The sequence below is a fragment of the Oncorhynchus keta genome, chromosome 4, assembly GCF_023373465.1.
Source record: "Oncorhynchus keta strain PuntledgeMale-10-30-2019 chromosome 4, Oket_V2, whole genome shotgun sequence".
Classification (NCBI taxonomy): domain Eukaryota; kingdom Metazoa; phylum Chordata; class Actinopteri; order Salmoniformes; family Salmonidae; genus Oncorhynchus; species Oncorhynchus keta.
The window spans coordinates 45,551,051-45,577,180 of NC_068424.1; the positions used below are offsets into that span (position 1 = coordinate 45,551,051).

General features: G+C 41.3%; 1 protein-coding gene across 2 annotated transcripts in view; it reads left to right on the forward strand.

The window, feature by feature from the left end:
* Positions 1–26,130, forward strand: part of LOC118375600 (5-hydroxytryptamine receptor 4-like) — a 149,922-nt gene that overhangs the window by 101,909 nt on the left and 21,883 nt on the right. Inside the window, exon 7 of one of the 2 annotated variants that reach the window (XM_035762187.2) lies at positions 3,529–3,612. The exons of the other annotated variant lie outside the window; for it this stretch is intronic. Within the exon in view, the coding sequence (XP_035618080.1) occupies positions 3,529–3,532 (4 nt within the window). The 3' untranslated portion in view covers positions 3,533–3,612. Of the gene's footprint in view, positions 1–3,528; positions 3,613–26,130 lie in introns of those variants that run through there. 2 annotated transcript variants of the gene reach the window in all.

Here is a 26,130-nt window from a genome sequence, read left to right on the forward strand (position 1 = left end):
AGATGCAAACCTGCATAGAGCAAGCTCAGCCCTTTGGGTTTTATTGTCCAATCATGTTGCTTTGTCTGTGTCTGTGCATATGAAACCCCCATTTTTTTTTAACACCACGTGACCTGATTGGGAACACTCTGGTCCCATCATAGCCCATATTAAACATTTTTACAACCGAATCAGATTAATGACGTCATACCGTATAAGGTCTGGAGTTGTACCTGGTTAGGTTAGCAGATCAGGAAAAACCAGGGGCCCAAATCATTTTTGTGGCCACTCCACTTCTGGTACATTTCACCTGCATTTTTGATAATGGAATCTGAAAATACTTTGGATAAATTCAGCAACGTGATAACAATATTCCTGGAAAATGTGGGGTAGGTGTAACATAAGACAAAACATTTAAAGGGGTTTGAGTGAGAGGACTAACTTGTGTTTTGAAGTGGCCACACACCTTTCCAAAGTGTGCACAGTTCCACGGTCATTTCAATGCACTTTTATAAATCAAAGAAGAGTCTTCAACTATAAGGTGTTTTTTCTTTGCTCTCCTATCTGTTCCCTTGAGAAACTAGAGCAAGCACACTTGTAGTTGTTTTGTTTGGAACACAACCCTGCCACAATTACTGTTTGCACAATCCAAAAACACTCCATTCTAAATCGCAATATGGGTCGGGTGGGCATCATTTGAAAGCGTGTTATATTGCCAACCTGACTAGCTAAGCTATAAAATATGACATTAGTGTTTGGCTTTCACAATGCAATTCAGGGAAACAGATAGTCATTTTGATGCGCATAGAAAGGAGTCATGAGTGCATTCAGGTACGTGTGCCACAGCTAATTTTCTCAACATTAGACAAACAGGCTCATTCTGTTCAGAACAACGCAGGGGTTGACGCCATGTCACCTTGTAACTGTACATCAAACATTGTGATCATACATTTTGACACTGTATACGACATGAGTTTTATGACATGGATATGTGAAGTGCACATTTGGAAGCACGGGTGTTTGGCTTGCTTGAATGACTTCAAAGTGGTATTTATTATAATCATCAACAAGCTCATCTTTCAAAATAGAAAGAGTCTTCTTCATTTACAGTATTTCCTTCACTCAGACAACAAAAATGTTCTACAGTTGCCTAGTTAGAGGGAGGGATGGGGGGAAACTTCTTGTCAGGGTGGGCATTCTAGTTTCGTTATTTCTATGTTTTCTATTTCTTTGTCTATCGTTGTCTCTGATTGGGAATCATACTTAGGCAGCCTTTGTCCCACTTGTGTTTTGTGGGTAGTTGTTTTCTGTATATGTTATGCACCTTACAGAACTGTTTAGATTTTTTTCACAGTGTTATTTTGTTCAAGTGTTTTGGTTAATAAAGAATCATGAACACTTACCACGCTGCGTTTTGGTCCGGTCCTCATTATGACGAGAGCCGTGACATCGCGTGAGGTGCTCAAGTTCATAACGGCAGTAAGTCTAAACCCATACAGTGTTGTGAAGTGCAGAGCCAGAGGTCTGACATAATTCATAGCAAGTTACTGTACAGCCACTGCGTCCCAATTTAGCCGATTTTTCTGTACCTAAACCTGCCATTTTAAACCTTTATACGTGTACGAGTGTAAAGGGCTACCTCAAGTGTGTAAGATTGTGTTTTTGTATGAAGTTATTTCAGAAAACTCTGTTATGGGTAAATGTATGTTAATGTACCATTAAAGTAGATATTGAATTTCTAAGTTAAGTGTTTTATAATGCAAATATATATTTTACCAACTTGGGGGCCGCAGTAAAGAGTGCTATTGTTGAAAGTGATGACAGGCTGTCCGTACTAACAGACCTTAATTGAAAGCATGAACGTTTTTAGTTTAACAACGTTCTCCTTCGCCACCGGAGTCTGTTCTGTAAACAGAACATGTTGAAAGTATCTCCAGATTGAAAAAATATAAATTACCATGAAATAATCTACACAATGTCCCTGCAAAAAAATCTTTGTCTTCAGCTTGGAAACTCTGGATGAACATAAATTCTGGTTTAGCTGGTGGAGCTGTCAGCAGGTTAATCTAGTTGATTAACAGAGGAGTGAATTATGCTCGGCTGTCTGTTGGTCGGGGCAGCTGTGGCGAGTCGTGAGGTGAGGCAGCTATAGACTTGGGAGAATGAGTTAAGTGGAAGGAACCCAGGCTAATCAGTGATTATCAAACGCAGCAGAATGAGTTTAAAACACAGGCCCTATTTACCATCTCATCCTGTCTTCAGTCTGTAGGGCCCTGCACCCAGACAGACTCTATCAATGCATCCTTCACTCTTATCTTTGACTAAAGTGAAGGATGCATTGTTAATATATAGATATATATATATATGACAGTAAATAAATAATAATAATAATAATTTTATATTACATCTAAAGCGATTTTCATAGAATCTGAAGTCTTTGAAAGCTACATCCTCCGAAGGTAGAGGGGGTCAATTCATGGCTTAAGCAAAGGGAGCTAGACAGAGGATGGTAGATGATGGTGATGGTGATGATCTTGTATTGTCTTATAGATTCTGGACTTCTCCTCTTCCACTCTGTGTAGCAACCTAGAGGTTGAAAGCTCACCACACAAAGTTCAGAATAGTAGCCAGTCGCCCTCTCTATGAGCCCTCTGCTTCAGCACTGCTGGATTCCTCCGTCTCCCATTTCTCTTACACTTCAGGCCACTCCTCAAATTATGTTCTCAAAAGATCAAGAATTGGCAGCCAGATGAAACAAAGATGGTATTGTTTCCATGTGTTTTTCAAACAAAAGCTAGCTAGCCAAGCTAAAAAAGTGTTAACCTGCCAGTCAATCTGCAAATCAGTGGCTCCAAAATGCCAGATATGTGCAATAAAAACGAAATGTTATAAAAAAGAGCTGATTAAAAACAAAACCATTAAAAACACCTAAAAATATGTACACATTTACAGGAGCTCTGTGCTTACGCTTCCACTAGGGTGCCATGTCAACTATATACATTTTATCCATCTTGGCAGCCAGGTTTGGACACGTTGCACCTGATCCCTGGTAACTCCCCAAACACCTTTACCCAGATGTTAATAAAAAAGATGGGTAATAGTGCTAAAGTCTTGCTTGGAATTTATTAAGTGCTGTCAAGGGGGCAAGATCCAGGCTCCAGTTGTATACTACGCAGGGTGCCAGGTAGAGATACGGGAGGAACACTGAAAGTTGTTGCAAAATTTACACAAATTGGGTGGAATTTGCTGCTGACTGCACCACCACAGCTTTTGTAATAACACTAATTACCACAACTAATGGGAAGAAAGGTCAAGTTTTGGATTTTGTTCTAGATGATTACCTCTGATGCTGTATGCATTAAAATGGAATAGAACAGCATGAGTGAGCACAACACAGTCCGCAGTGATGTACTCAACTGAACATCAGTGGTGGAGAAATAAACGTAGCAAAAAAAGATTACATGACTAAGTGATGAATTCCAAATGGGAACAAACGAATGAAATGAAAAATAAGCACATTAACTCATAATTACCTTCTGTCTTTTGCAGGTAATTGGGTCGTTCCACCAATTCGATGCCTTTTGAGAAGTGTAACTTGGAAGTACGTAACTTTTGATTTCACCTAATTTTTTTACATTCTGTCATATATTTTACTTCATAAAAAACGAATTTTGCCATCTCAAGAGGTTAAATAAAAAATTGTACGATAGTAAATGCCTATTAAGTGCCAAATAAAGTAACAGGGTTGACCGTAACAGGGTTGACCGTAATAGGGTTGACGATTTCATCTTAAATCAACCATAAATCCCCTCGTGACGGGGTGAATGGCTTGTTGTGTGCAATAGGGACTGGCAGTTGAATGAAACTTCACAAAAAAATATCAAATTTATAAAAGATTTCTAGCCTGTCAATCTATGGGTAACAGGGTTGACCTGATATACTCAACCCAGTAAGTTTTCCACCACAAAACACCAGGCCAAAACTGGCCAAAAAGACTAGAACCAGCTCACCTAATTTTACACTATGATTAGACTATCATATGTTTTAATTTTTTTTTTTTTTTTTTAAAGGAATAGTTTCACCATTTTAAAACGAGAGTTCAGTTGACGTATAGTAACACTAATCAAATGAAATAAATAATCTTCAGAAATTAATTTGGGTCAAGCACCAAAATAACTAGGACTTTACAATCATGTTGAAACTCTGAAATGTTTTTGATTAAGTGGGTTGAAATCTCCCTAGAAGTAGGGTTGCAAAATTCCAGAAACCCTCCAACTGGGTTTTCGTGCAAAACCAGGGAATTTATTGAAAGCCTTATTTGTCATTATTGAATGGAAACTATTCTAAAATTCTACTTAATTTAGAATATTTGTACACGTAGAAAAGGTGTGATTTATCTAACAATCCTACGAGCGTCATACGCACACCGGAGGATATAGGATATAACCATTGATAAAAATATAAATTGTTTTCAGCCGTAGTGCTCATGCATGAGCTTGGCTACTAGCAGTGGTTGAAAAAGTACCCAATTCTCATACTTGAGTAAAAGTAAAGATACCATAATAGACAATTCGCACAGTAAAATACTACTTCAGTAAGTCTAAAAGTATTTGGATTTAAATATACTTAAGTATCAAAAGTAAATGTAATTGCTCAAATATACTAAAGTATCAAAAGTGTAAATCACATCAAATTCCTTATATTAAGCAAACCAGATGGGACGATTTGTTTTTTTAATTTACGGATTGCTAGCAGCACACTCCAACACTCTGACATAATTTACAAACTAAGCATTTGTGTTTATTAAGTCCACCAGATCAGAGATATTAGGGATGACCAGGGATGTTCTCATGATAAGTGTCTGAATTGGACCATTTTACTGTCCTGCTAAGCATGCAAAATGTCATGAGTACTTCTGGGTGTCAGGGAAAATGTATAGGGTAAAAAGTACATGATTTTCTTTAAGAATGTAGTGGAGTAAAAGTTGTCAAATATAATTAGTAAAGTAAAGAACAGTAAAGTAAAGAAAGCTACTTAAGTAGTACTTTCAAGTATTTCTACTTAATCTTAAGGATCTCTACAGATCGGTGTCCCACCCGTGGAACCGTTGAGCTAACGTAGGCTAATACGATTAGCATGAGCTTGTAAGTAACAAGAACATTTCCCAGGACATAGACATATCTCATATGGGCAGAAAGATTAAATTCTTGTTAATCTAACTGCGCTGTTAGGCACATTTGGGCAGTCTAGACACACTATTTTAAACAGACATGTAATGGTTCATTGGATCATTCTAAAACGTTGCACATACACTGCTGCCATCTAGTGGCCAAAATCTAAATTGCATCTAGGATGGAATAATACATTATGGCCTTTACTTGCAGTTCAAAGATGATGGTACAAAAAAAGGATGTTTCTATCTTTGTATTATCATTTACCAGATCTAATGTGTTATATTCTCCTACATTCCTTTCATATTTCCACAAACGTCAAAATGTTTCCTTTGAAATGGTATCAAGAATATGCATATCCTTGCCTCAGGGCCTGAGCTAGAGGCAGTTAGATTTGGGTATGTCATTTTAGGCAAAACATATTTTTTAAAGGGGGTAGATTCTTAATGAAGTACTTTACACCACTGGCTACTAGCATGTGTGGAATATACAATGCCATACCATGAAATTCTATGTCAAATGTTTACAGGACTGAAATAGAGATGCTAGTGTCAGAAATTGAGTACAACCAAAGGGTTTTATTTGGCTCAATCAGTTGTGGTTTGACAGTAAAAAAAAAACATAGCTACAAAGACAGGACCATTAGGACATTTCAAGTTGCTTTAGCAATGGCAAATATACTTCAGATGAGTAGGCAGCACGCACCAATATGCCATCCATCCTCAACAGGTCCATCATATAGGCGTACTGGCCAACATTGCTGTTCTGCAAAATGAACGAGTCGTGCGTTCCACCTGGCCACCACCTTCAGCAGTGTTTTTTGCCCATCACATCACCTGCACAATAAGAGTTTTCTGTTTACATAGTTGAACTCGTTTTGGGATGGTGCTTTTGTGCGATGTGGGTGCTGTCTGTTGCTCCGTTCGTATTTGGGAACTCATTAACGACAAATAAATCCTTCTTGACTTCCACTTGTTGTGCTACGGTGTATGGAAATGTTATGTTAGAGTTTGTTTTGCTGATGATTGCATCCAAAACATTGGCCCATCGAGGGATGTGAGATGCTGATCTGCAAGCTCCCACTGAAAAGTGCACAAAACCCCAAGGGTGGATAGCACTTTGATGTGTATCGGAATGGCATGTGTTTACCTTTCTCAAGTAGGTCTTCAATTCTCGTAAAGATCCTATAAGATTGGTTTGCAAAAATGTGCTTTCTGAGAAGTGCAGCTTGTGCCAAATCTTCCAACAGAGCAAGATGAGCCATCTCTCATTCCATTTCCCATTATCTCAGTCTTTTATAGTATTTCTAAAATGGTTTTACTTTCACACGTGCCTCTAATTTCACAGATTACTGTACTTTATATGGATTATTATCATAGCAAATGCATTGATGTGGTCAAATGATATATAGCCTATCAAGATATGCATGAATTCATAATGAAAATACAATTCAATCAAAAAATTATTTAATTATTACTCACAATTGCATACATTTTCAACATACATTTTCCCCATTCTAAGATTGACAAGCAGTTCCCATATTCCACCACTTGGCACTGTGCGTACAATTGTGTGGTTAGATTTACGCACACTCTCAAGCAAGTGTTCACATGGATAAACCTCACACTTTGTGTGGAAATGATCCCACACTTGGTTTACATACAGATTTGTGCCTACGCGTGATGGGGACACGTCAAAATGCATAATTTTGGCTCTTTATTTAGCAAGCCCTTTATTCATATAAAAAAATCTGTTTCATTGAATTCTACAGTACATTTGTCTATATTAAAGGGCACTTCAATTAATATATCAGGCTTTTAAAATTCAATATTAGTGCACAATTTCTACTTAAAATATCAAAGGGATGCAAAAAACACTCTTTTATGAGTAAATGAGAGAAAAAAGTTAAGCAATAAATGACAGCAATAAATGCCAGTGGTCTAATCTTTCATGACCTGTTCGAGAGTCATCAGTTTCGCTCTTCTGGAACGCATGGGGTTAAACACTGGTTGGTGTGATGCTCACAGGAGCTGACATGTACCCAGATGTAGGGGTCAGATTCTTATCTACCGCAGAATGAACGGGGCACATCTCTCCTCCTAGTCGCCCTTCTCTCTCAGCATGCTCCAACCTCACCTGACTCCTAACCACAAGATCACACAGCTTCCTTTAATTCTTCCCTTCTTTCTATTCAAGCAGTCACGCCTGATGCAGTTCCAGTCAATTGTATGTAAACAAATCGGGAAATGCAGGGATGTGAAGCCTTGACCTTCAGAGTAGTAGAGACAGGCCTTTTTGACTCCTGAGTAAAAGCAGATGAAATTGCACCCGGTTATTCAGCTGACCCATTGTGTCAATCTCAAATCTACAGGAACATTAAAAGCATATGAGATTTCTGGCAATAAAATCATACATGTTACAAAATGCGTTGTATTGTAAGAAATCAATTGTTCAGTATTAATGCTGATATCTGCAATCTGATAATGTGCAATGTGCATAATAGCCTGTTACGATTTTAATGGGAAAACACAGAACCCTAAAGCCATTGGTAGTATCAGACTGTTTTATGTGATATATTGTGATTTTATTACTGCCCAAGCACAACTAATAACATTCATAATGTTTTCTCCAGAGTCTACTGAGCCTTTAACTTACCACGTCCTCACCCCGTAGGCCTAGTAGTCGTGTTATTCTCCGAGGAGCCATATTTCTAAGTTATGTCAAGTGAGTGTGGAGACAGAGGCCAGGCCAGACAGTCATCCTGTCTGAGGCGCAAGCAGCCACTATTTGTGTTGGTTCATGCTCCCTGGCTCCCCTCAGTGTGCTATAAATTACATCTATTATGATTTACATTTTAAGTTAAGCTTTGACTTAATAGGGAAAGTCAATCATTTTATGATGTTTTGCTACTTACAATTACCAACCATTACAAAATCCACTTCAAAAGGGAGTTGTTGGAGGGATTTTGTGATTGTGTAAACACATTAGACTTTCATCACAGGGACAGCTCTTGAGAGATTAAAATGTTACTTTTTTCACACTTTAAAAGACTATGTTTCAAAGATGGTACTGACATACTGTCCGTTTCCCTTGCCTCTCAGTATTGACCCCTATACATACTTCAAAGCTCTAAGGATGTAGGTACATCATTTTTGTTAAAAATCAATTATAATCTGCCCACGTTTAGGCTATTATAAATATATAAAACTGAAAGGGTTGCTGTTTTTCAGACCTGGAACAAAGGTTTTTGATGCATTATTCAGTCTACACTCCCGCAAGGTGTCTTACCTCGAACAAGGCCTCGTCTTTGACCTGCTCCTTTATTTATATGTGTGAGGTAGAAGAGCGGTTATTGCGTGATTGTGGTAGAAACTAATCCTTAGCCAAAGTGAGAGTAGGGAGAACGCGTGAAGAGGAGATAAACCACACCGCACCATGGTGCCACATCCTGAACCAACAGCAGTTTTATGCTCCAGGGCTAATAGGGAAGATATATGGGGCAGTTGAGAGAGCAGAGCCAGCAAAGCCCAGTCTGGGCCTACATCTTGCTTCCTCACAATCTACAATGCTACAGCAATGAAAGCTCACCCCTAAGCTTAGCGTTATTCTGGAGTGGGGGTGGGGGTGGGGTGGGGGGGGGGGGGGGGTAGTGTGTGGTGCTGCTAAGAAAACATGTACAGTCTCACGGACGTGGGCGCTGCTAGTGAGCACCGGGTGGCATTGCAGATCAGTTTCACTGTGGTGGGGGTTTTAAACCCACTCTGTTTAGAATGATCAAATGCCCTTGCACTCCGGTCATATTGAATACCAAGCAGTCTATCAAATAACATAGACATATTTTAAACAGATATTAGATACACTGTTTTCCCCAATGGACTGTATACTGTAAGCTATGGTATTGGATATAATATATATATATAATATATCTCTGGGTTAGAAGTTAGAAGTCTCTACCAGATGCAGTGTTGCCCCCTCCCGGGGTATTTGACCTCAATTTCACAGATTGCTTAACAGCTCAATCAGGTAGCACATACGACACTGAGCAGCATATTGTATGCAATTTGTAATACTTCCTATACTCACTCAGTCTGCATCTGGATGATTGGTTCTGGTGGAATGGCTTTGAAACAATGCCACATATACAGTCGGTGTATGTGTCAGGTCTGGACCAGACAGTGTCTGGACCAGACAGTGTCTGGACAGCGTGGAGAGTGTCTGTTTTGTTTTGTCTGCAGAAAATAAACCGAAAGAAACCGGAAGTGGCCGTGGCAGTGGTAAATACCGTGACAGGAGTATGACATTGTCACCTGGCTCCAGAATCGCATAGAAAGACATTACATTATGATCACAAACGAAACAACACGTTTTCTGATTCAGTAAACCTATTTATGTGCTAAAGGTAATGTTTAAAGCATCTGGATTTCTGAGTGAGATTTCTGCATCAAGAGTTATTGTCAGGCGTGTGAGTACTGGTGGTGATGTCGGGTGCAGGAGAGCAGAGAATTGTGAACAGGCACACACTTTATATCCTCAGGAGGAAGATTACAGACGGATGCAGCTGTGTCAAAAACCTCCAGCCGACAAGGCAAAGTGTAAAGCGCGCAAAAACGGTCACAAAACATGAATGTTTGACAATACAATCAAGCTTCGTGAAATAACACGGAAATAACGAACGCCAGCCTGGCGCGTTACAAAAACACGTAACACACAAACAATATCACACAAAGACGTGAGGGGGGGGCAGAGGAATAAATACATTCAGTGTCATTGGGGAATGTAAAGCAACTGTGCAAAACAAGACAATACAAATGGATAAATGAAAAATGGAGTGGCTATGGCTAGAAAGACGGTGGCGCCGACTGCCGAACGCCGCCCGAACAAGGAGAGGAGCCGACTTCGGCGGAAGTCGTGACAGTTATAATAAACCTCATTTCTCCTTACCATAACATCAATCAATACTGAACGTTTGTAAGTTTATCCAAGGACCTTCATCAATTACCATATCATGGCTGAGGAACATCAATCAATGTATGTAAGGTTATCTGAGGACTCGGCCATGTTCCTGACTGGGAAAGGCTCATATCGAAAGAGGTCGCGTGATATTCTTTAGACCGTAGGCTCTATTCTAACAAACCTAACTCCATTGTAAAGCTAAGGGCTGGTGGTAGCGCTGTAAGTCCGGGGGTTGTGTCAAAAATATGTTTGCTATTGAAACAGATGGAATTAAGAGCACAATAGGAAAGGGCTGGATTTTGATTTAATAAACAAGTTGTAGGCGTGACAAGGTCTTGACCACTCACTGGCTAATCAAGGCCTTCCATGGCTTAATACTACATGTGTTCGTCTCAAGTTCTGTAGCTTAATGACAGTCTTTGCATTGTCATCAACTCCAATTTGGCTGGGGCCAACGGAATTTACCGTCCTAGTCCATTGTAGATTGATTCTACAGTTTATTAAATAGCATAGGCTACAGTGACGTGTGATAGCACGTCATACATTTTTACAATATAGCAAATTTTGACTTTACAGCTGGCCTATCTAAGAGGAAATCGCTCAGTTATGCCTCCAGGACAAGACTCATGACATTAAACATCAACATGCCAACAAGTATAGACCTTTACGCATTGCACATATCCTCGAATAAAAAAAATACTAGGCTCCCGTGAAGTGTATTATATGTGTGAGGCACGTTCTCAATAAGCAGACATAGCCGAGGCATACCGTTGATATTACGTTATAGGACTATATATTTGTAATATGTTTAGATGAGCTCGTCTTTGGTAACCGGCCAAGAGGCAGTCTTTGAAAATGGGGATGGATACAAGCCGAATGCAATATGCACTGCAGGACCTATGTGAATAATGCAAAAGCCTCACGAGTAGAACATTTAGAAACCTTTAATGGATAGGCTACTTGGCTAATGGATGGTTAGGATAAGAAGGACACCAGATGCATTGCTGTTGAACCAGCTTTTGTTAGAGTATGGTAAGGGTAGCCTACTAAGGACTTAATTGTTTTAATCAAATGAAACAATGTTGCTACATACAAGGTTTACAGGCACAAAAAAAGCACATCTCTTGTACCATGTGCATATGGGCACTGCGCGTCAAGACTGGAAAGGCTGCGCTTCCATTGTCAAAAGCCATGCCATAACCAACCGCGACACTGCTAAATGTCCGCACAGACTGCGGTTGTAGCCGTCTTATGCCACGATTTCTGCCGTCCCAGACAAAATGTCCAGGTCGTAAAACGATTGTCGGACATCTTCACTCGTTCAGTGTGACAGGGTCTCGGTCTGACTATTTAAATACCACTATGTGCTGTTTTAGGCTCTGACAAACATCTGTCAGTTTCCTCAATTTTGCGCCACATGCACAAGTACCGTGAAATGTCTTTCTTGTAAACTCAAAATCCAACAATGCATTAATCAATAACAATGTATTACTAGCAAAAACACACAAGAATTAAGAGTAGGGAATATGAAATACACAAAGTAAGTAAGCATACTATATACAGGAAATATTAAACTCAGTTCCAATACCATATTTACATGTAAGTATAAGATAGACAGAGTAGCAGCAGCTTGCATGTTAGTGGGTGCAGTGGTGGAAAAAGTACCCAATTGTCATACTCGAGTAAAAGTAAATATACCTTCATAGAAAATGACTCAAGTGAAAGTTACCCAGTAAAATACTACTTGAGTAGAAGTATCAAAGTAAATGTAATTGCTAAAATATACTTAAGTATCAAAAGTACAAGTATAAAACATTTTAAATTCCTTACATTAAGCAAAGCAGACAGCCACATATTCTAGGTTTTTTATTTATTGACAGATAGCCAGGGGCACACTCCAACACTCAGACATCATTTACAAACGAAGCATGTGTTTATTGAGTCCGCCAGATCAGATGCAGTAGGGATGACCAGGGATGTTCTCCTGATAAGTGTATGAACTAGACCATTTTCCTGTCCTGCTAAGCATTCAAAATGTAACGAGTATGTGTGGGTCTCAGGGAAAATGTATGGATTTTTAAAAAGTACATAATTTTCTTTAGGAATGTAGTAAAGTAAAAGTAGTTAAAAATATAAATAGAAGTACAGATACCCCAAAAAACGACTTTGGTAGTACTTTAAAGTATTTTTTTTACTTAAGTACGTCCATCCTGATTCTACACGTTTCTTTGTGGTAGAGGTGGACGTGTCAGACACTGGAGCAGGGGTGGTCCTTTCACAGCAAAACGAAGGGAACAAGAAACTGCACCCATGTGCCTTTCTTTCCAAGTGGTTCTCACCAGCGGAACGCAACTACGATGGAGGCAACTGGGAGCTCTTGGCAGTTAAGTGGGCCCTTGATGGGTGGAGACACTGGTTGGAGGGGGCACCTCATCCATTTCTGATCTGGATGGACCATAAGAACTTGGTCTCCCTTTAAGAAGCCAAGAGGTTGAACGCTCGCCACGATAGGTGGGCTCTGTTTAACAGTAGCATATCATCCGAGATCCAAGAATCAGAAAGCAGACACCCTATCCCGCCAACACAATGTCTCTAACAAGGAGAGGGACTCCGAGCCCATCATCCCCAGCTCCCGCATTGTGGTCCCCATGTTATGGAGTTTTGAGTCCACCGTCCAACAAGTGCAAACCCGAGAACCTAACTCCAGCGGGGGTCCCACTAACATGTTTATGTTCCGCGATCAGCCCGTTCCCAAGTACTACAATGGGACACTCCTCTAAATTAACTGGGCATCCATGGGTTAATCAGATTCTGGAGTTCCTGAGACGGAAATTCTGGTGGCCCAACATGATTGAGGATGTGAGATCCTTCTTTATGGTCTGCTCCACTTATGCCCAAGGCAAGTCCTCACGACAGCGACTGGCTGGGTTGCTCCAACCTCTGCCCATACCCAGCCAGTCCTGGTCCCACCTGTCCATAGACTTTATTACAGGGCTACCCCCATCCCAAGGGCTTACCACTATCCTGGTAGTTGTCGATCGGTTTTCCAAGGCAGCCCATTTCATCGTCAATTTGCCCTCACAGAGGTAGACCGCAGATCTCATGATTACTCATGTCTTTCGACTACAGACTTCCTCAGGACATTGTCTCGGCTCTCGTTGGTCCCAGTTCGTTGCGCAGTATTGGAAAGCCTTCTACTCCCTGTCGGTGATGTCGGGGAATCTCTCCTCGGGGAATCTCTCCTCGGCGTTCATTCCGACGATGTCTCCGCACCTGGATCAGAGCACGATCCTCCTTGCTCCGCTCCTCTGCCCGACACCAACACCAGGCAAACCAGCACCGAAGGCCTCTTTGGCTCCTCCGACCGGGTCAACGGGTGTGGCTGTCCACACGTGATCTTCCATTGCAGAAGCTCCATCCACGCTACATAGGACCATTCAAGAACCTGAGTCTCATCAACCCAGTCCCCTATCGTCTCCAGCTTCCCAGGTCTATGAGTGTCTGTCAATCCTTCCATGTCTCCTGTCTCAAGCTGGTAAGGACCAGTCCCTTCTCTCCACCCACAGCTGCCCCTCTGCACCCTCGACTTGTTGACGGTCGCCCGGCCTACGCTGTCTGGCGTCTGTTGGAGGCTTGTGGGTCTGAGGCACCCTGCAGTACCTGGTGGACTGGGAGGGCTACGGCCTACCCGGAATGTCCTAGATCCGGGACTTGTTCAGAACTTCAAATCAAATTGTATTGGTCACATTCACATGGTTAGCAGATGCTAATGCGAGTGTAGCGAAATGCTTGTGCTTCTAGTTCTGACCATTCAGTAATATCTAACAAGTAATCTAACAATTTCCCAACAACTACCTCTTACACACAAGTGTAAAGGAAGGAATAAGAATATGTATATATGGATGAGAGATGGCCGAACGGCATAGGCAAGTTGCAGTAGATAGTATAGAGTACAGTATATACTTATGAGATTAACTTGTTTCATCATTTAGTTCTTCTTCACCACGTTGTCTGTGTGGATGGACCATTTCAGTTTGTCCGTGATGTGTACGCCGAGGAACTTAAAACTTTCCACCTTCTCCACTACTGTACCATCGATGTGGATAGGGGGGTGCTCCCTCTGCTCTTTCCTGAAGTCCACGATCGTCTCCTTTTGTTTTGTTGAGTGTGAGGTTATTTTCCTGACACCACACTCTGAGGGCCCTCACCACCTCCTTGTAGGCCGTCTCGTCGTTGTTGGTAATCAAGCCTACCACTGTAGTGTCTGCAAACTTGATGATTGAGTTGGAGGCGTGCATGGCCACGCAGTCATGGGTGAACAGGGAGTACAGGAGAGGGCTGGAGTACAGGAGAGGGCTGAGAATGCACCCTTGTGGGGCCCCAGTGTTGAGGATCAGCAGGGTGGAGATGTTGTTTCCTACTGTCACCACCTGGGGTCGTCCCGTCAAAGTCCAGGACCCAGTTGCACAGGGTGGGGTCGAGACCCAGGGTCTCGAGCTTGATGACGAGTTTGTAGGGTACTATGGTGTTAAATGTTGAGCTGTAGTCGATGAACAGCATTCTGGACCTACGTGCTGGTCGCCCTGGCTTGTAAGTAAGCATTTCACTGTAAGGTCTACACCTGCCAGTATGCCAATTTTTACATTATGAAATTGCAAACTAATGTACGTTTGACACTTAGCCCCAGCTGAAAATAGAGCCCATTGCCTAGAGCCTTTTTCGGACAATTTAGTCAGTTAGACGTGACTTGACCCTGTGTTGTTCTTCTGCTGAGTCTGAGCCTGAGCTCAACCATCCAGAACGTTACAGCTGATAGCCCTCGCTGGGACCATTACAGAGGGATGCCCATTTGGTAACTCTCATACACCTTCCCCTTACAACAGTCTTTCAGCCAGTTTGTGCTGTCTTTTCCTGTGGACCTCACAGCAGTGTTGTTATAGAGCACATAGGGAAACAGTCCATTGTTGTATTCTTTGTACTGTAGATTCAGTATCCTATCCACTCCTGTCTTTACCCAGCAGTGTTGTGGTTTACTGAAGGAGAATGGCACCAAACAAGCAGCCGAGCCCGTAGTTAGCACCTGATAGCCTTTTTGATTAAGGCTATGTGTATACTGTGTACATTCTCGTATTTGCTTTTACATGCCGAGCCCATAATGTACTTCATTTGTGGTTTATGTATGTGCTGCTAACCACACACATGACTTCAGGTTCAGATATAAAGACAGAGCAAGTCTGACTCACCTGGTTTAAGGGTCTTTTGTTGTCTGTCTTATTACTTACGAGAGCCTTTTGCCATCTCAAACATTCCTCTATATTGTTAGACACTGTAGATAGCTTTTTTATAGACTTTTTCAACTACTTCTTCCATTTACTTTAATATTGGTGTGCTGCATTTTCTGTTTGTCCTTAATCCTTACGTCTATTGACGCACAGTGAAGTAACATAATAACAAAAAAAGTCTGAATCTGTCAGTTTAAGCTAGAGAATTTGTTTTGCTTGGGCTAGGTTTCAATCCACCACATCCACTCGATGGCCTTCTGCATCTGCAGTGGAAAGTGTCAGAGCTACAGCATTGTTTGTCAGACCAGGAGGCATCCCAAAAATCGGTCTTCTTACGAAAATGTCTGTAGCGTCCGAACAGGTTGGCCTACTAACTAAAGATGAGACTCTCACGAACACGATGGTGTTCTCGATTTGCTCTACGACCCCCACAAGCCCCACGGGACTCGTCTGATGCCGGTACTGCCGATGTGCCAACTTCTGTCTGTAGCCCAAACCGTTCGGACAACTATGACCCCACTACGGAAAGGGGAGATTCTCACGAACGCAATGTTTTTATCAGTTTTGCTCTACGACCCCCACAAGTGTCACAGGACTCGTCTGAATTTAATCTGGTACCGGTTGTCATTTAAGGCTTTGCTATTCATTGTGTTTCTATGGGCTATAGTAGTAAAAGCCCAATTCAATATTTTATCAAATAATTTATTTTAGAAAACTGGATACCTACAGGGGTCTTAAAATTAAAAATTCAATAGCTAAATGATCCATGGTATGACCATCTTAAAACAATTCCTTATGTTAGCTTAGTGACCTGCGTGCGGACCTGTCTCCTAAAGTATCTGGCTGTATGTACACTAGCTGTGTGTTAGTAACTGCTGAATGAGTCACTTGGATGTGGACTAACCAGATTTCCCCCCCCACTCATTCTCTCTCTCTCCCACTCCCCTTGTCTTCTCCTCTGCCTTTCTCCCCCGCTTCCTTGTTTTTCCCTCCCTCCCTCCCTCCCTCCCCCTCCCTCCCTCCCTCCCTCCCTCCCTCCCTCCCCCCTCCCTCCCTCCCTCCCCCTCCCTCCCTCCCCCCCCTCCCTCCCTCCCTCCCTCCCTCCCCCTTTCCCTCCCTCCCTCCCTCCCTCCCTCCCTCCCTCCCTCCCTCCCTCCCCTCCCTCCCTCCCTCCCTCCCTCCCTCCCTCCCTCCCTCCCTCCCTCCCTCCCTCCCTCCCTCGTTTTCCCTCCCTCCCTCCCTCCCCCTCCCTCCCACCCTCCCTCCCTCCCTCCCTCCCTCCCTCTCTTCTTCTTGCCTCTCACCCTCTATCTGGACTTCTTCTGCCCCCTGCTCTTGCTACCATGTGCCGCCTCCTCCAGTGGCTGCTCCTCTGCCTCCAAACTCCTGCTCTGGTTCTGCAACACTAGGCCTGTTCCTGTCTAGTGCTGCTTGACAACCTCTCAAGTGAGTCTATTTCACACCTCCATACTCCCTCAACCTGCTCTGTGTTCTCTGTCAATCTCTCTGACATGCTAGTTCAGGTTACATGCATGATGTGAAGAGTGTGTGATGTGCATCTATTTCATTTTCTATTGCATTGTTTTACGTTCAATTGCACAAACTAAGAAATTATCGTTTTCTGTATTCTGTATTTTCTCTGTGTGCATGCATGTGGTTCTCTCCATGTCCTGAGAGAACTTGAAAGATCTCCCATTACCGGCCAGTCAGACAGATTGTTTGTTGAGCCTGTTGAGTAGCTGAATAGGCCTGACTTGTTGCCAATCTCTTTTTGCCTGTTAATCTAATTCTGGCCTCTGATATAATCCAATGGGCGCTATCTGCTTGATTAGATTGTAATATAAACTCTACAAGCAGTGTTGGGATTAGATCATTAATATATTACTTATTACGTTCATCAAAAGTAACATATTACATAATAATGATGTATTACTTTGCGTTACTTTCATGGGAAAAAAACTAAAATTTTGGGCTGTCGGAAGAAGGTAGCAAGATGAGCTGCATGCGCTGTTCCAAATATAGGCTACTTACTCAGGTTTTGTCCTTTCATCTGTGGCGCTGCTTTCCTGTGCTAGTCTGCAAGTGCTGCGGTATCATATGGGCTGTTTAATTATTACATTACATTACATTTAAGTCATTTAGCAGACGCTCTTATCCAGAGCGACTATTATTATATATTCTGTTAGCCAAACATCTGTACAATCAAATCGAAATCTTTCTCTCGTGCCACCAGTTCTGGTTAGACCGCACATACATGGACCAATAATGATGTATAGAGCCCACAATTGCCAATAGACGATGAAGCCCTCTATGCGGGCTTTGCTATCACAGAAGTGATCAATGGCAAAGATCAGAGGTGCACCCTCTATCAATTATTATTATTTTATTTATTTATGTACAGTATTTTATTTTTTTTGTACTTTGTACACCTTTTTTCTCCCCAATTTCGTTTTGTACAATTGGTAGTTACAGTCTTGTCTCATCGCTACCACTCCCGTACGGATTGGGGAGAGGTAAATGTCGAGAGCCATGCGTCCTCCGAAACACGACCACGCCAAGCAGCACTGCTTCTTGACTTAATTCATCTGGAAGCCAGCTGCACCAATGTGTTGGAGGAAACAACGTACAGCTGGCGACCAAAGTCAGTATGCAAGGAGGCTTCCTCGGGTGGCTTCCCTCTATACATTCTTATGGACAGCAGCTGTTGTGACATTTCTCCAAACACATTTTCTCCATTCTCTCGAGAACTAAATGAGGAAACAAGTCGAGATCGGATCATGGAAACACGCTCGGCAGTGATATGGGCTCACCTTGCAATCTCTACAGGTATTGTTGCTGGAAGAACAGAGCCCTGATGTACTGTTTTGTTATGTCGAAACTTAGTTATTTCTGCTTCCGGAATAAAATATTGTAGACGATCTGAAACAATGGTATAAATAGCCAAGAGTTATAGCACTGGCTCATTAAATGGCAGTCTTTACAGTATCGGAATACGAGATGATTGACGATGAAAGCCTATGCACGATACTGTTTTCTTATTATCAGTCAAGAAATGGATCCCCAGAAAGACAGAACACCATTCTTGAATAGCACACTCGAAAATAGACGTACATCAACATATATAGTGCATATTAGTTATTCCATTGTTATTCCATTATACTGTATTGACAAGTGTTCTTGCATTGAATCCCTATAGATAACAAGCTGTGGGAGATGGAATACTAGCACATTCTAAACCACCCGCTAGGAGCATTACATACTGTAGAGCCCCGCAAATTCAAATCTGGTCTTCGAAGCCAACGCTTTTTTCATTCTTCCCCTCTAAGAAGAATGAATTAGACCTAATTATCAGTTAGAACAGAAAACCAGCAGGGGTGATTATCATGAAACCAGGTTTAACCATGTCTGTAGATAATACAGTTACAAAACCATCATGCATCTGCAAAAATATACTATCATTCTGAAGAGTAAGATGCATAGTTAATTGCTCTGTGTATAATTGTAATTACGTTTAGCATTTTCTTTTGAAGTTTGGACATTTTCACCCTTCATTTTCATTACCGAAATTTGTCCGGGTTAAATTCTCATGTCATTTCATACAATTTTACTTTGCAAAAACCTAATTTATTTCAATAAAACACAAAGAATGTTGCTGTATTATGTCCAACATTAATAACAATGTTACTCTAGTTGAAATGTACATTAAATTATAATATATAATATTTATTACGGAAAATCGTCTGTGGCCATGTTTCTCATTACGTAGCACTTTCAAGTTCCTGTAAGAACTCCGATCAGTATTTAAATAGTTGTATTCATCCATGATGCATCATCTGGAGGAGTAGCCCTTCGATGAGCACAAGTTAAGTTCATTTATTTGCTTATAATGCCACCAGAATGAGGTTCTTAAACACCCCCTTTTACCTTCTCATTATTGAAATGGCTAAAAAGATGAAATTGGAAAGAAAGTGTCAGAAACATTACATTAACAACATGGAGGCATGAATGGGATTTAGTGATGTGGTCAATTGTTCAGATCAAATTTTATTGGTTAAATACACATATTTTGTAGATTTTATTGTGGGTGTCGCGAAATGCCTGTATTCCTAGCTCCAACAGTGCAGTAGTATCGAACAATTCACAACTATACACACCAATCTAAAATTAAAAGAATGGAATTAAGAAATGTATAAATATTAGGACGAGCAATGTCGGAGTGGCATTGACTAAAACACAGTAGAATAGAATACAGTGTATACATATGAAATGAGTAAAGCAGTATGTAGACATTATTAAAGTAACTAGTGTTCCATTATTAAAGTGACCAGTGATTCCATGTCTATGTACACAGGGCAGCATAGGTACTGTTTGCTGACTCTCCTATTATTTGCCGATTGAGCTGAACACAAATGTATCATTACCACTTCATTTGCTGTTTTTTGGGGGGTAATGAGAACCTTTATTTCGGTAATGATAATAAGCTAAATGTAATGTATGGGTGTGCTGTGCTGGTGACTTTAATTTATTACTAGTTCCACTCCTTACACCTATTAAATATATTTTTGGAAAACATCAGTTATTTATTAGTAGGCTTTGTTAAATATTTTGTGCATAAACCCTGTTTAATTTAAAGCCACAATCTGGAGTTTGTGTTTCAGCAAGGAGCATCCCCGCCACTTAAATTAGAATATCCTATCACGGCTCAGGCTAAGACCCAGATGCAGACACAGGAGGCGGATCTCAGAGTTTATTACAGTACAAGGGGCAGCCAATCGGTAGGTCAAGGCAGGCAAAGAGTCGTAATCCAAATCAGAGTCAGGCAGGTACAGAACGGCAGGCAGGATCAGGACAGGTAGAAAGGTCAGAACTGGGAAGACTAGGAAAAGGAAAAACTAGAGCACAGGAAACACGGGAACACGCTGGTAGGACTTGACAAGACGAACTGGCAACAGATAAACAGAAAACGCAGGTATAAATACATGAGGTAATGGGAGACACCTGGTGGGGGTTGGAGTCAATCACAAGGCAGGTGAAACAGATCGGGGTGTGACATATCTCTGATTTTCTGTTTCACCTGTCTTGTGCTTGTCTCCACCCCCTCCATGTGTCACCCATTTTCCCCATTATCCCCTGTGCATTTATACCTGTGTTTTCTCTTTGTCTGTTGCCAGTTAGTCTTGTCTTGTAAAGCCTACCAGCGTATTGTACCGGACTTCTGTTCACTTTAGTCCCTGTTTTCTAGTTCTTCCGGTTTTGACCATTCTGCCTGGCCTGACCTTGAGCCTGCCTGCCGTTCTGTACCTTACAGACTCTGACCTGGATTACCGACCTCTGCCTGCCCTTGACCTGTGATTCAAACTGTCTGCATCTGGGTCTTATCCTGAGTTCTGATACAAACATGCAATTGCATCTTCGAAACCTGCTCATCTTTAGGAAATGTATATCTTTCATATACTTCAGACATTTTGGCTTAATTTGTTAACGTGACCTTTGTTCTTTATTCAAATACAGTGGGGCAAAAAAGTATTTAGTCAGCCACCAATTGTGCAAGTTCTCCCACTTAAAAAGATGAGGGGCCTGTAATTTTCATCATAAGTACACTTCAACTATGACTGAGAAAAAAAAATCCCAGAAAATCACATTGTAGGATTTTTAATGAATTTATTTGCAAATTATGGTGGAAAATAAGTATTTGGTCAATAACAAAAGTTTATCTCAATACTTTGTTATATACCCTTTGTTGGCAATGACAGAGGTCAAATGTTTTCTGTAGGTTTTCACACACTGTTGCTGGTATTTTGGCCCATTCCTCCATGCAGATCACCTCTAGAGCAGTGATGTTTTGGGGCTGTTGCTGGGCAACACAGACACAGACTTTCAACTCCCTCCAAAGATTTTCAATGGGGTTGAGATCTGGAGATTGGCTAGGCCACTCTAGGACCTTGAAATGCTTCTTACGAAGCATTGTGTCCATTTTCCGTTCTTTCTGTGCTCCCAAATGTTTAGATATGCTGCTAAAGTAACCAGACTGTTAGCTAGCTAGCCAATGAGGTAACATGACGAAACAAGGTATAATATAAACAAATGCCCAGCCCGTGTGTGATTTTGGAACAACATGGTTTATGAACCAAAAAAATCTAACTTTTTGGTCCACCAGCCACTGTTGCAGGTAGATGGAAACCAATCACTCAGAATTCTTACCAGCTAATAAATGTATTCGCCATAATAATACCAAAAGCCAAAAGTCTCAAAATCACACTTTTTATAGAAAAATAACATAATTGTATATTCTAAGGACAAAACAATGCTTAAACCACATCAGGGGACAACTTTTGAGGTCTATGGAAGAAAATAATAAAAATAAACATTTGGGACCGTATAGTTGCCCTTTAATTTCATTTGCGCAGCTCTGATGTTTGACTGGCTGTGTTTCTGCATGCGCGATAGCAGAGTTCACGAAACAAAAATACCCCCTATTGATGAAAATCATCATGGTATGTCATTCTGCCAGTTAAGCCTACTTTGTAGTTAACATTTAATTTGGGAAGTTATATGGGAAAGCCTTTAGAAGTGACATTGCTAACTGGCAGGCAATCCCATGTCATTACATCTTCAGAAAGATGTGTGTACAAATGTGACATATGTAAATGACAAAGATAGAACTGTGCATGGTGATTTTTTACACTCTGAGTCGATATTCACATAAGAAGGAATTCCCCTTGACAGCCGCCACAAATTGAGGGAAACAAACATTACCCATTGACCCACATTTTTTAATTATTATTATTTTACCTTTATTTAACTAGGCAAGTCAGGTAAGAACAAATTCTTATTTTCAATGATAGCCTAGGAACAGTGGGTTTAACTGCCTGTTCAGGGGCAGAACGACAGATTTGTACCTTGCCAGCTCGTATGCAGGCGGTTGGCTATACATTCGTATCCCCCGTGGACCGGTTCGTACATAGACGCCTTTACAGCCTGAATGGAGAATTGTTTATCTTCCTTAACTTGATTTAATGGCGAGAAGGTGGAAAAAATGATAAAATATTAATACTTTCTTTATGAAACACAATTTTCCACCACCATGCTATGGTGGCCTAATGCAACTTCCTGACATTGTGTACAGTTTTCAGACCAAGGGTAAATAACAGACTGCTGCAACTTGATTGGCTGAACAAGATGCATAACAATCTGGACTTGTGTTTAGCCACTCTAGCATGGTGGTGGAAAATGGTGTCTCCATAAAGATATTTTACTAATTTTCTTATGCCTTCTCACTATTAAATCGAGTTAAGGAGGAAATCAACGCCTTTGCAGCCTGAATGGAGAATGTTTTATGTATGAACCGGTCCACATGGGATACGAATATATAGCCTTCTGAGTATATTCCCTTTTGCCGGTTAGATGAAATGACAATCTGCCGGCCTTTAGGCTACGGTTCGTAATGCTCCCTCGTAGAGAGCCCTTTGGCTTCAGGTTATTTAGGCATGGGAAATGTTGGAGACGCATTGTCCAAGTAGGCTATGCGTAGCTACTGTATGTGTGTGTAAAACATGTTAGAACTTGTTTAGTATAGTCCATTTTTAACTCCTCTCACTACTCGTAGCTGTGTAGGTGGTCCTTCTGTAGCTCAGTTGGTAGAGCATGGCGCTTGTAACGCCAGGGTAGTGGGTTCGATTCCCGGGACCACCCATACGTAGAATGTATGCACACATGACTGTAAGTCGCTTTGGATAAAAGCGGCTGCTAAATGGCATATATTATTTATTATTATTATTAGTCTGTTTGTTTGTGTTGTTGGTATTGGCTATCTTAATGTTCTGGTCAGTAGCTAGCTAGCACTCGCATAGCTGCTAGCACTGTCATGAAACGGTATTAGGGAAGCCCGACAATATTACGTTTTGAGAGAAGTAGTGAAAATGCTCGGGACCAGGCAATTTTGAAATGTAATCTTTCACTTTCTTATATGTAGTTTTGTAATTGACCCCCAAAAAGTGCTTTTTGCTGTGAGCCAACCAAGGTGACCACAGGTTGTTTTCCCCAAAGACGGTGGGGCCACGATGTTCTAATGCGGATTGGGACTATAACTCTCCAACCACAAATGAGCTTCACAGTAGAAAATGAGTTAAATGACTTCCACAACTTTCTTAACAATTCAGCCAAGAGTCATCACAACAAAAGGTGAAAGTGAATACAACATATTTAATTCAATGATTTTGTTCAAGTGGGGACAATTTGCTCTGACACAGGGGTTTATCTGCATACTGGTTTATTTGCACATTTCTACATACTGACCGCAGCCATGTGATACTTGACTGATCATGATAATGTGATTGCTTAACCTTTTTTTTTTTTTTTTTGCGTTTGACTGATTTCCCCCCTGCCAAATGACACCAAGACTGCATGGTGCAGATTGCAGCGCCATTTACAGAGCTATAAGCATGATGGTTGTCATAGCTCTTTGAATGGTACTGTCATATGTACTGAAATACCAGCTCCATGATCCACTCACGCAGGCAGGCAAGCAGACGTCTGCACGTTGTCCTTTGGTATGTTTTTCAGTTCGTAGTGAATAGGGTAAGTGGTTAAATTTGAATAGCCTGTGCCCTTTAAGACAAAGTGATAAATGAATGCCTTTCACATGAGAAATAGCTTAAAAGCTATGGTTGGGTCACATGTTACAGGTAGTCTGACATTTAAAGTCTCATAGATACAAGGTTACTAACTGTAATTTGCTGTACAGCATGTTTAAAACACGAGGTTGGTAAATGTTCAAATCTGATATACAAAACATACTTTACAAGTGGATTTATTGAGACGTGCATGCCTAATTCTTTGATTTTTATCGGGTTTTAAAGTATGGAAAGCAAAATCCATGTCTTATTAGCTGTATTAGGGTTATGTAAGAGGACTAAAGTACTAAGTGCTGCTGGTTTTCAGCATTTCACCAAGTACCTTCAGCATTTATTTTTCTGTCTGCCATTAAATGGGTTCTGAAAGCATGCGCCCGTCTTTGTGCTGGAATCTAAGTAGCACTTCTCAACTGTTATTCGATCGTTGAGTGAAATGACTGTCTTTACTTTCACCTTTTCACTGCGCGTGACACTTATGTCAACAGCAGTGTAAGTGCTTTAGCCTACTTGTCATATTTGCTAGACTGTACATTTCCACGTACACATTTTTATCTTCTGAATTATGACAGAAAATGTATTTGACAGAATGTGGAAAACATCACCCATCCTCCCACCTGTGGCAACCCACACAAACTATAAGAAAGACCAGATATGCATCTTATAGTGCATTCGGAAAGTATTCAGACCCCTTTCTCCACATTTTGTTTAGTTTTAGCCTTATTCTAAAATTGATTAAATAGTTCTACACATAATACCCCATAATGACAAAGCAACAGGTTTTTAGAAATATTTTCAAATGTATTCAAAATAAACTGAAATATCACATTTGCATAAGTATTCAGACCCTTTACTCAGTACTTTGTTGAAGCACCTTTGGCAGCAATTACAGCCTCGAGTCTTCTTGGGTATGACGCTACAAGCTTGGCACACCTATATTTGGGGAGTTTCTCCCATTCCTCTCTGCAGATCCTCTCTTGTTCTGTCAGGTTGGATGGGGAGCTTCGCCACACAGCTATTTTCAGGTCTCCAGAGATGTTCGGTAGGGTTCAAGTCCGGGCTCTGGCTGGGCCACTCAAGGACATTAAGAGACTTGTCCCAAAGCCACTCCTGTGTTGTCTTGGCTGTGTGCTTAGGGTCGTTGTGCTGTTGGAGGGTGAACCTTTTCCCCAGTCTGAAGTCCTGGAGCAGGTTTTCATCAAGGATCTCTCTGTAGTTTGCTCTGTTCCTCTTTCCCTCGATCCTGACAAGTATCCCAGTCCCTGATGCTGAAAAACATCCCCACAGCATGATGCTGCCACCACCATGCTTCACAGTAGGGATGGTCCCTGGTTTCCTCCAGACATCACGCTTGGCATTCAGGCCAAAGAGTTCAATGTTGGTTTTATCAGACCAGAGATTCTTGTTTCTCATGAGAGTCCTTTAGGTTTCTTTTGGCAAACTCCAAGCTGGCTGTCATATGCCCTTTACTGAGGGACTTCCGACTGGCCACTCATCCATAAATGCCTGATTGGTGGAGTGCTGTAGAGATGCTTGTCCTTCTAGAAGGTTCTCCCATCTCCACAGAGGAACTCTGGAGCTCTGTCGGAGTGATCATCGGGTTCTTGGTTACCTCCTTGACCAAGGCCCTTCTCCACCGAATGCTCTGAGTCTTGGTGGTTCCAAACTTCTTCCATTTAAGAATGATGGAAGCCACTGTGTTCTCGGGGACCTTCAATGATGCATAAATATTTTGGTACCCTTCCCCAGACACAATCCTGTCTCGGAGCTCTACGGACAATTTCTTCAAACTCATGATTTTTGCTCTGACATGTATTGTCAACTGTGAGACCTTATATAGACAGGTGTGTGCCTTTCCAAATCATGTCCAATCAATTGAATTGACCAAAGGTGGACTCCAATTAAGTTGTAGAAACAGCTCAAGGATGGTCAATGGAAAGAGGATGGACCTGAATTCAATTTAGAGTCTCATAGCAAAGGATCTGAATGCTTACAGTTGAAGTTGTAAGTTTACATACACTTATGTTGGAGTCATTAACTTGTTTTTCAACCACTCCACAAATTTCTTGTTAACAAACTATAGTTTTGGCAAGTCGGTTAGTACATCTACTTTGT